This window comes from Schizophyllum commune (assembly GCF_000143185.2).
Source record: "Schizophyllum commune H4-8 unplaced genomic scaffold SCHCOscaffold_10, whole genome shotgun sequence".
NCBI lineage: Eukaryota > Fungi > Basidiomycota > Agaricomycetes > Agaricales > Schizophyllaceae > Schizophyllum > Schizophyllum commune.
The window spans coordinates 604,665-614,578 of record NW_026089547.1 but is presented as its reverse complement, the minus strand read 5'-3'; the positions used below and the strand labels follow the sequence as shown (position 1 = coordinate 614,578).

General features: G+C 59.8%; 6 protein-coding genes across 6 annotated transcripts; 3 read left to right on the top strand and 3 right to left on the bottom strand.

Moving 5' to 3' along the window:
* Positions 1–201: 201 nt before the first annotated feature.
* SCHCODRAFT_02051994 (uncharacterized protein) lies at positions 202–798 on the bottom strand. Its single transcript, XM_050341627.1, has 3 exons — positions 761–798; positions 262–711; positions 202–204 (listed from the first exon to the last, which is right to left on the bottom strand). The coding sequence occupies exon 2, from the start codon at positions 616–618 to the stop codon at positions 355–357; it is 264 nt and encodes an 87-aa protein (XP_050198446.1). The 5' UTR covers positions 619–711; positions 761–798; the 3' UTR covers positions 202–204; positions 262–354.
* Positions 799–976: 178 nt separating this feature from the next.
* Positions 977–3,446, bottom strand: SCHCODRAFT_02601906 (uncharacterized protein; the record flags this gene model as incomplete). Its single annotated transcript, XM_050344042.1, has 11 exons — positions 977–1,038; positions 1,089–1,145; positions 1,293–1,374; positions 1,677–1,749; positions 2,102–2,198; positions 2,252–2,450; positions 2,505–2,615; positions 2,695–2,801; positions 3,029–3,050; positions 3,207–3,249; positions 3,415–3,446. The coding sequence occupies 11 exons, from the start codon at positions 3,444–3,446 to the stop codon at positions 977–979; spliced, it is 885 nt and encodes a 294-aa protein (XP_050198445.1).
* Positions 3,447–4,418: 972 nt separating this feature from the next.
* SCHCODRAFT_02636490 (uncharacterized protein) lies at positions 4,419–5,188 on the top strand. Its single transcript, XM_050345920.1, has 3 exons — positions 4,419–4,619; positions 4,816–4,991; positions 5,081–5,188. The coding sequence occupies exons 1-3, from the start codon at positions 4,584–4,586 to the stop codon at positions 5,160–5,162; spliced, it is 294 nt and encodes a 97-aa protein (XP_050198444.1). The 5' UTR covers positions 4,419–4,583; the 3' UTR covers positions 5,163–5,188.
* Positions 5,189–6,061: 873 nt separating this feature from the next.
* Positions 6,062–7,002, bottom strand: SCHCODRAFT_02636487 (uncharacterized protein). Its single transcript, XM_050345919.1, has 2 exons — positions 6,745–7,002; positions 6,062–6,692 (listed from the first exon to the last, which is right to left on the bottom strand). The coding sequence occupies exons 1-2, from the start codon at positions 6,821–6,823 to the stop codon at positions 6,154–6,156; spliced, it is 618 nt and encodes a 205-aa protein (XP_050198443.1). The 5' UTR covers positions 6,824–7,002; the 3' UTR covers positions 6,062–6,153.
* A 752-nt stretch (positions 7,003–7,754) lies between these two features.
* On the top strand, positions 7,755–8,943 carry SCHCODRAFT_02601905 (uncharacterized protein; the record flags this gene model as incomplete). Its single annotated transcript, XM_003028686.1, has 4 exons — positions 7,755–7,893; positions 7,944–8,191; positions 8,241–8,849; positions 8,896–8,943. 4 exons carry the CDS (start codon positions 7,755–7,757, stop codon positions 8,941–8,943), a joined length of 1,044 nt encoding a protein of 347 aa, XP_003028732.1.
* Positions 8,944–9,187: 244 nt separating this feature from the next.
* SCHCODRAFT_02636481 (uncharacterized protein) lies at positions 9,188–9,525 on the top strand (the record flags this gene model as incomplete). Its single annotated transcript, XM_050345918.1, has 1 exon — positions 9,188–9,525. The coding sequence occupies exon 1, from the start codon at positions 9,231–9,233 to the stop codon at positions 9,522–9,524; it is 294 nt and encodes a 97-aa protein (XP_050198442.1). The 5' UTR covers positions 9,188–9,230.
* Positions 9,526–9,914: the final 389 nt, after the last annotated feature.

Genomic DNA, 9,914 nt, shown 5'->3' with positions numbered 1-9,914 from the left:
CCTCTCGCTCCTCCCACCCCTCCTTGCCACAAACCACCCCCTTCACATCTTTTTCTCCTTCTCGCATAGCTGCGAGGGCGAGCGCAGTGTCGCTACTCGTTCATGAGTGCACTACAGGTGTCGAAAAAGCGCTGTACTCACCGAAAAGGGCGGTGGCGGAGGCCTCGACTACGCCCCCACCCTCCCCCCACCTTCTCGCACGCACTGCAATTGAATACCGTTGAGTTCTCCGTCACGTCGCGAAGAAGACGATGGACTTACTGGGTCATCTGAGCTCGCCGTTCCCAAAACGCTGCCCCCCGCGCGCGCTTACGAATGGAGAGGGTGGGGGAAGGCCTCGAAACGTGGAAAAGGTCAGTTCACGATCGCGCCGTGCATAATCCACGTACCGTCGTAGCCCTCGCAAGAGCGTACTTGCCCGCCTCGGTCACGCACACGCCGAGCAAGGAGGGAGTTTACCCCTCCCCCTCTCCCTCCCTTCTCTGCATCCTCGCTTCCCCTCCCTTCTCTCCCCCTCGCCCTCCTTCCCTTCGGCCTTCCACCTCCAGACTTGGTCCCTGATGTCATCGCGTCGCCGTCGTTGCTGTCTATCCGGAAAGCGCTGGGCTCATAGCGCATGCGAGGGTAGGGACGGGCCCTCCCCCCGCCGTCGCTCGTCTACTGACGCGAATGGGGCTCCCGCGGCGGACGGAAGGGGCCGTTGTCGAGGCTCTGGCACGAATGTGAGTACGACGCGATGCACTATCAAGCGAGTACTTGCCGTATCGCAGGGACATCGCGCCCCCTCCCTTTCGCGCCTTTCGCACTGCTCCCCCCTTTTCCCCCTCGCCCCACCTGCGCGTAAAAGGGGGGAGGCGCGAGTTTTTGAATAATTCTATAGAGTTGTGAGCCTCGTCGTACAGAAAGGTTCTTACGACTTACCAGCTGAGGGCCTTCGCCCCCCTCCCCCTCCCCCCGTCTCCCCTTCGCCGCCGTCTCAGTCGCCTCCCCCGCTCTTCGAAAGGCGAGGCTGAGTGAGGGCGATGTGACCCCAAATATCTAGGTTGCTTTGGTCAGTGAAGGCGCATCGATGATTAAAAAAGACTCACAATACGAGAGGGAAGGGCCTGACCCCCCACCCCCACCCTCGTGCGTCTTGCTATGGCCTCCGCAGGCATTCGTAGGTCGTTTTAAGGAACGGGGAGGTATTTTTGTTACCTTCGTGATGGGTTGCGTTGAGTGTGAGTCTGTTCGGCCATTTTGAACTTGATAGCTAACCGTCAAACTCTCCTTCTCCCGGTGTCTGCACGCACCCCCGCCCCCTTCTACCCAGCCGTCAAGTCTGTCCGACGCGTGCACCGCAAGCGCGGCTCGTGCCGATGTCAGGTCCTCGTTCTAGGGTTAGGTCAGTACGAGACGACGAGGGGATAATATACTCTAGGTGGAGGGGGAGGGGGAGGACTTGGCTACGACGCGGCTACGTCCGCTTCTGTACCCAAAAAAAGAAGGACGTCACCCGTCCCTCCGACGGCGCAATAATCGGCCATGGTCTCCCCTCTCCGCGTATCTTCTCGTACAAGCCGGGCACCCGGCGCGCGAGGGGGCATGATTTCGGCTTACCGAGTCGCTGTCAGTGCGCTGCGCGCGCCGTTCGTACATAATCTCCCCTTCCTCTGTCCGCGGCACCTGTGGTCCACCACGGTCTTCGAGTGCCGTGCGACGGGACCGGGGGCAGCCTTGCCGCTGTCCGACGAGTTCCGCAGTGCGCTCCTGAGTCGCGTGAGATTCGTTGGGCACACAAACAGCGCATACGGACCGCCCTCGGCGAGGCTGTTGCGTGGCGCTCCCTTGGCGACTTGTGCTTGATCCCACGGCGCTTTCTCGTGTCCTGCAGTGACGGCGTGGAAGTCAGTCTCGGCGGTGAGAGTACCAGCAAGACGACGTTACATACCTGCTGCTTATCCCGAGGCTGAGGGTGAGCGCTTGTGGGATCGCCCACTAATCGAGTGGGGCCGTGTACTGCATCACAGCAGCGTCCCAGCGCACGCGGCCGTCATAGGTGAGTCTGCCGGCACCTGTGAGCGTTGAAAGGAACCGGAAAACCATCGGCACGTACCTTTACCATTCTGTCTGAATCACGGATCGCACGACCACCGGCACGATACCGCTGCATACTCGCGCGGCCGGTCGCTCGCTCCTCTGCGAGTGAGAGGGAATATCTGCATCAAGGTCAACATGACGCCGCACCGCGAAAAAAAAATGCAAAGCTCACAATAGCGGTCGTGCGACACGGCCGCATGCGCGAGATTGGGCGTCGGGAACTCGTCGACGGCGTGGCTGACCATGCATGGGCTCGCAGATTCCCGGTGCAAGGAGATCTCGAGCGAGCTCGAAGACAACGCTGCCGCTAGCGCTGTCCTTCCCGGCGCCAAATCCCTTGCTGCGCGACAGTCGGAGGCGTCGTCGATGCTCTGCGGTCGTGCGTCAGCGTTCGAGAATACGGCAACGCATTGCCCAACGCGCACCTCGTTGACTCGTCCGTCTTCGTGGCAGGTCAAGGTTGACTCTGGCGACGGCGTCGTACGGTCGGTCCCGCAGCCGTCGTCGAAAGGCGCAGCGGCGGTCGTGTTCGTGCGCTGACGCGTCCGAGCATGGTGGTGGAAAGAGGAAAGGTTGTAAGCGACACGTGTAATATACAGATCTGAATAGACTTACGTACGGGATGGGTGTCACCGTCCCGCGTGTCGTGACATCGGCGACCTCGGGCAGGCAGTCGTTGTGCCGCTTGAAGGGCGAGGACGCGGGGGGATCAGATATATTTGCTCAGGTTCAGTATAGGCGTGATTTACCTATCGGATCCGGCCGCACCGCCGCATCAACGTCGAAGGGCTACTATAAGCGGTCGAAGGCGCAGAGGTCCGCGACGATGTTGAGGAGGTCGTCGAGGGGGAGCTCGATGGTGGGTGATAGTGTCGACTTGCTGGCATCTACTTGGAGGTCGGAATTCAGCCGACTTGGTGAATCAACGAAAGCGAGCGGTCTGACTCACTCTGAATCTCATTCACGATGAGCTGAAGGTACCTTGAAATGAGATGATGTTGAGAAGGTCATCGAGGGGGAGCTCGATGGTGAGCCGTAGCATCGAAAGCAACTCGCTTGAATCGATGCCGTGCCGCCCTATACAGGTCAAAGTCAGCTCATCGGCTACGAGCTGCGCCTGAGCGCACCGCAACGAGCGCCTTCGCAAACGAATTGGAGTTGCAGAAGGACCTATGAACGCGTTATATCGACGACGGAAGGCAGTATGAAGTTCAAGCTCACCGATGGGCAAATCCGCGCTGGGCCTGAATGCAAAGAGAGCGGGCTCCACAATGCTCGGAAACTGTAAAGGATTAGTCAGGCGTCGATGAATAGCGTAAGAAAGCCAGGACAGACCTTGAAAAGCAGACTCGCTGCGCCGAGGCCATCTAGCAAGCAGCCTCGGATGCGGCGCAAACGAGGGGGGGGGCGAGATAGAGTAAAGACGTTGGGAGGAAGGGATAGCAGTAGAGTACGCGTTCGATGATAAAAAGGGAGAGGGAGGGGAAGGTAGAAGGGAGGAGAGGAGGAGAGGAGGCTGGGGAACTGAGGAAACCCGGCTACTCACCTCGCCTTATATACACCTCCAGCCAGCGCACGGACTTGTTGACATCCTCAGCGACGTCCACTTGATGCCCCACTGACGCGACGAGGGCCTTCGTTGACCGCTCGCCCGGATTTCCGACTCCGCCGCGCAAACTCGCCCGCAAATACAGAGCGGCGCATATTCTGAACTTCCCTGTAAAGTTCCCTGAGAGCGCGTCCGGATCTTCCGCGTTTCGGACATGACAAATGATCCCATCAGACCTGATCGCCGCTCAGAATTTGCTCCAGGGCGGTGGAAGATGCGTGGTAAGGCGAGGCGAGGCGTGGGGTGCAGCGGTGGCAGATTGTGTACTTGGGCGTTGTGCACATACCAAAGTGCGAGAAAGCGTAGAGGTGACCCTCCTCGACTAGGGTAAGGTGTTTTAGAGCGGGTGGGTCCGCTTGTACGCGTCCTTGGGCCCTGCGAAGTGGAGACCGCGCATACAGCGCATTTGTCGGTTTGCTCGCGAGTTTGAGGGTATCTGAGGAGGAAACTCAGGGGAACATAGTCAGGCGCATGTAGTTCTATGCTGAGTATGACCTCACCTATTGTAGTCGCACTGCGGCTTCCCGGCGAACGAGGATGGCGGCTGAAATCCAGGTTACCGCATATAGCAGGCTTTTAGCCAGCGCGGCGAAGGTCAAAAAATCAGGCTTTGTCCGGCGACCTCATCAACGCGGACCACTGACTGATTGACTAAATCTACTCACCATTCGATGTCTGTACCTGCCAGCTGCCCAGCGCTGTACGACCGCTCCCCACAAACAAGCTAAATCGCGAGCCGGCGTCCGCGCTTCCCTCGCCGGCATCCCCGCTCCCACCGACGGCGTCAAAGTTCAGTCGGGCGCACCATGTCCGAAGCTCCGTGTTTCAAGGGCTTGGAGTTTAGAGTTGCCGGCGAGGCGATGGAAGTTGGTTATCGAGGGGGAGAGGTGTTGATATGCTGAGGAACGTCGTTCGGGATGTACCAAAGGTCCTATGGCGGTTTCAGTATCCGAAAAACATTTCCCTTGTTCTGTTAGACGTTCGATGGGTCGACGGGTTTCTCGGAAGCCGCAGACCGCGAAGCGGCCTGTGGCGCGGGTAAAGTAGTAGTATGCTCGCGCTATGCTCAAGCGATTTGAAGGCTTGTCGCGGGCTTTCCGTGCTCGGTAACTATATGCAGTACTCACTATGCTTATTCCCTTCGCATTCTCAACGTTTTGAGCCCAAGTGAGCCCGTCGGCAGGCCAGGCTTGTGTCTCTGTCTCGTACCGGGCCCCGGCCGCCTGATATCGGCAGTGTTCTTATTCTTACTGGCTTCGGCCAGTCGTCTCGAGCGCGTCGTTGCATCGCACGAGTCCCTCTTCTGGTTTACTAGTCAGTCATTGCTTCCCCCACCGAATCGACGCCCTCGCGCGATTCCCCCGCCGCTGATGATCTCGAAGGGAAACTCACTCTTTCCCTGCCTTGCGTGATTTCCCGGGCTTTCTCACTCGCGATGAGCTTGGATAAGCAGAATATACCATTTCGTATGTAGATCTCGTACTACGAGGGAGGGGTGGAGGATAATCGCCGCGGTCGATGGTGGGCGCGCTGATCAAGCGGTGGGAACGCGTCTCGGCGACTGCCGCATCCGGCTTTGGCGGTTGTGGGTCCGACGTTGGTCCTTGCTTCCCGCCGTCATCGTCGACCGCGGTGGTCGTTCCTCGACTCTTCAACATCGGCTGGCTTCTTCGACGCGCAACCATTCCCCTCCTGGTCCAATGCACGCAGTATACGAGTTTACGCCACATATCCTCATGTCTGCATCTCGCGCGCCTTGAGTTCAAGATCGGAAGCTGGCGTCAATTCGTGTTTAATACCATATTCCTTCCCCGTCATAGCCTCGACTATGTACATCGAGCCCCGTTCTGCCTCCCTCTTCTCCAGCCTTCCACCTTGCTCATGATGCCAAGCTAATCACTTTCTCTCTTACCATGAACCTCACGACTTTGCAATGCTATTCTCCGAGCCCCATTGTTCTAACACTCTATCCATCTTCCAATCAACCCGTCTTGCTCTGCTCGAGTTCCGCCATCCTCCGAGTGTTCTACGGTCAACCCACCGTGTCGAGTTCTTGCATTCTCGCTTGAGTTGAGCATCGTGCCTCTGTCTCATCTGCCAACCCCAAATCCAATCACTCGACTGCAGTATTGCATTGCTCGAAAGTCTGTTGCTCGTATGCTAGCATTCCCTGAGCACTCTTCCTTGTGTGCCTTCTCCGACTCCATGAGCGCTCCGTCTCGACTCAGATTCCGTGAGCGCTCCCTCTCAACTCAAATTCCGTGGGCGCTCCGTTGCTTGCCACATCTCACCAAACAGGCAAGTACGAGGTGGTGAGACACGGGTTGATGGGGCCGCTTGCGCACGAGTTGATGAGTCCGCTCACGCACGAGGTGATGCGTCCAAGCTTCGCACGCCACAGCGGCGATCAGCGATCAATACTCTGCTACAGCGTGCTGGCTACGTCTTTGCCTTACCATACTCCTTCATCTCATCTTCCTCCTTTGTCTCGCCTTCCTCCTTCCTCCTTTCTCCTCAACCCACCCCAAGCTCACCATCCACCTCGGCTCACCCTCCGACTCGCCAACACACCCGCTCGCACCTGCGTAAGGATCAGCATGCTGCCCTCGACACGAGACAGCTCGATGGCGATACCAGGCGTATGAGAGCACAGCAACACTGCGAGCGAGGCCCGAGGCGAGCACGAGCAAGAGTGACGAGAGCGCACGAGCAAAACCGACGAGAGCACGAGCAAAACCAACGAGAGCACGAGCACGGCTCAACGAGACGAGTACGAGCCCGATACAGGGAGACGAGTACGAGCCCGATCCAACGAGACGAGTACGAGCACGATCTAGCAGGAGGAGCACGAGCGAAGCCCGACGAGATGAGCACACGAGCGAGAGAGCCAGCGAGTCGTGGACCGACGAGACGAGCGTGGCCGCGGCGTCGACGGGATCGGCGAGACGGCGGACCGCGAGACAGGCGAGACGGGACGAGCGCGGGGATGGCGGCGGGCTTTGCGGTGCGTTCGGTCAGCATGCGACGAGTAAATGGAAAGCTTACGAGACTGGAAGCATTCTCGACATGCACGGTGGCGCCGAGCGCGCGAGCTGAAGACGGCGCGGTCGACACCGGCCCCGGCTTACCCCCCATCGCAGCAGCTCGGACGTCGAACGCGAGCGCAAATGAATTCATTCGTCCTCTCCGTCGATACGCGGGACATCTACATTAACTCACTCGGTGACTACCATCAAGCTCCGAGCGAATCGCGGACGCGCGGTGAGTGAGAATGCGGGTACTGACGCGGGGCCTCTCCCCTTCCGTTCCCCGTCCTTGCTCTCCCCGCCTCCGTTCTCCCCTCGGCTCGGGAGAAGGGAGGAGGGGAGAGGAAGGAAGGGGAAGGGAAGGAGGAGAGGAAGGGGGAGGAGGAGGAGGAGGGGAGGGAGGGGTACTCACCAGAGCCAATCCCGCCCTTTCGGATGGCCGAAACCCCAGAGCTTAACCGCTCGCTCCGCTCGCGGACGTGCGCTGGGGCGCAAAGGGGGGATGGAGCTCTGGGCCGGGCGAAAAAAGTGGATTTTCGGGAATTGCCGAACGGTCTTTTGGGGGAGGGGTAGGCGGGCGGGGCTAGGGTAGCGGTAGGCGTAGGCGTAGAGTGAATACGACGACAAGGAGGTGGACAAGGCGCGAATGTGACGTGACTTGTGTGATGTGAGTGCGGAAGGTCGGCGCGAGTCGCCGGTGACGAGATGGCGGGTTGGCGTGGAAGTGCGTCCTGCGATCGTGGGGGAGCTCGAGCTGTCATGCAGACGCGACCCCCCGAGAAGGCATGCGACTGCGACTGCGACTGCGACCGCCGCGACGGGCGTAACGCGTACAGATAGCGTTGCCTCCTCTTGTCCTCTTCCCTCACCCCTCATTCTGCAGGTTCTGCCCACCGATGTGCTAAGAGCAGGTCTTAAATGATATACTCTGGACCCAGCGGTCTCATGAACCTCACATGCGCTCAAACGAGGTAGCTGCAACGCAATAGCGGAGTGGGCCGATTTCTGACGGTCAGTCCATTGCTCCTATCACACTCACAATGCCTGCTCAAGCTCAAGCAGACGGTCGCGTTGGCTCGCGCATCGAGAACTACAGCAAGTTCTGGCAGAAGGATATCAACAAGGAGGGCGATGTTGACACGGACAACCGTGTCGACAGCTACCAGGATGTCGTGAATGGTGCGTAAAATGCGGTCGACACGAGGACGTCGCTCACGCCGCGCGCGCAGGTTACTACGACGGTGCTACGCAGCTGTACGACTATGGCTGGGGCCGCTCCTTCCACTTCTCGCGCTTCTACAAGGGCGAGAGCTTCGCCGCGTCGCTCGCCCGCCACGAGCACTACCTCGCGGCGCAGATGAACCTCCGTCCCAAAATGCGTGTCCTGGACATTGGCTGCGGCGTTGGCGGCCCGGCGCGCGAGATCGCTCGCTTCGCCGACGTCGAGATCATTGGCCTGAACAACAACGACTTCCAGGTGCGTGTGTGCGCCTCTGCAGTAGAACACGCCTAACACTCGCCCCCAGGTCGCGCGCGCACGCCAGTACACGAAGGAGGCCGGGCTCGAGAACCAGGTCAAGTTCGTCAAGGGCGACTTCATGAAGCTCGCGGAGCAGTTCGGCGAGAACGCGTTCGACGCCGTGTACGCCGTCGAGGCGACCTGCCACGCGCCGTCCTTCGCGGGCGTGTACGGCGAGGTGTTCAAGGTGCTCAAGCCCGGAGGCGTCTTCGGCTGCTACGAGTGGGTCATGACCGACGCCTGGGACGCGAGCAACCCGGCGCACAAGGCGCTCGCGCACCAGGTCGAGCTCGGGAACGGCATCCCGGAGATGCGCCCGCTGCACATGGCGCGCGACGCGGTCAAGGAGGTCGGCTTCGAGCTCGAGCATGAGGAGGACCTGGCGGAGCGCGACGACCCGGTGCCGTGGTACTACCCGCTTGAGGGCGACATCAGCAAGGCACAAACGCTCTGGGATTTGTTTGTGGTGTGGCGCATCAGCCCGACGGGCAAGTTCGTCACCCACTACGGCCTCAAGATCATCGAGATGCTCGGGATGGTGCCCAAGGGCACGCACGACGTCGGTGAGCAGCTCAAGGTGGCGCAGGATGCCCTCGTCAAGGGTGGCCAGACCAAGGTGAGGCGAGCGCGTCCGAGTCGGAGCCCAGCTCACCGTCCTGCAGCTCTTCACCCCCATGTACCTCATGATCGCCCGCAAGCCCTCGGCATAGAGGCTTTCGGCACGGTGTTTCTCTCCCTCGACTCTACCTTTACTATACCCTTCTGTTGTTCCTAATGTGCGTAGACATGGCATTGGATTACTTACTTTTACACATCGGGGTTGCCTACGACAAAATACACATTCCTTGAAAACGGTCTGCGTGGTGTGATGCGACGGAGTGCGGGGGCGAGGGGGGCCGCGACGAGGCGGCGGTTGCCGCCTGCGCGCTGCGCGCGCGTCGTCGATGTGAAAGAGAAGGTAAACTTGATTGTATTGTGTCGCTACCTACGTTACAAGATGTGTTACCCCCTCCCCCCGCCCCTCGCGAGCTTATCGACGCGTGAAGCCCGTCTCACCCCCTCCGTCTTTGCGTGGTGTGCGAGATGCTCGCTATCCCCCTCCCTCCCATCCCTCTCTTCGACGAGGGGAGATTGTGATGCACCCTCCCCTCTCGGCATGCAGCTGACCGCGTCTTCACGCGGAGAACTCCCCGCGCGTGCCTTCACCCCTCTACCATCCCTTCCTCTCGCTCCTCCCACCCCTCCTTGCCACAAACCACCCCCTTCACATCTTTTTCTCCTTCTCGCATAGCTGCGAGGGCGAGCGCAGTGTCGCTACTCGTTCATGAGTGCACTACAGGTGTCGAAAAAGCGCTGTACTCACCGAAAAGGGCGGTGGCGGAGGCCTCGACTACGCCCCCACCCTCCCCCCACCTTCTCGCACGCACTGCAATTGAATACCGTTGAGTTCTCCGTCACGTCGCGAAGAAGACGATGGACTTACTGGGTCATCTGAGCTCGCCGTTCCCAAAACGCTGCCCCCCGCGCGCGCTTACGAATGGAGAGGGTGGGGGAAGGCCTCGAAACGTGGAAAAGGTCAGTTCACGATCGCGCCGTGCATAATCCACGTACCGTCGTAGCCCTCGCAAGAGCGTACTTGCCCGCCTCGGTCACGCACACGCCGAGCAAGGAGGGAGTTTAC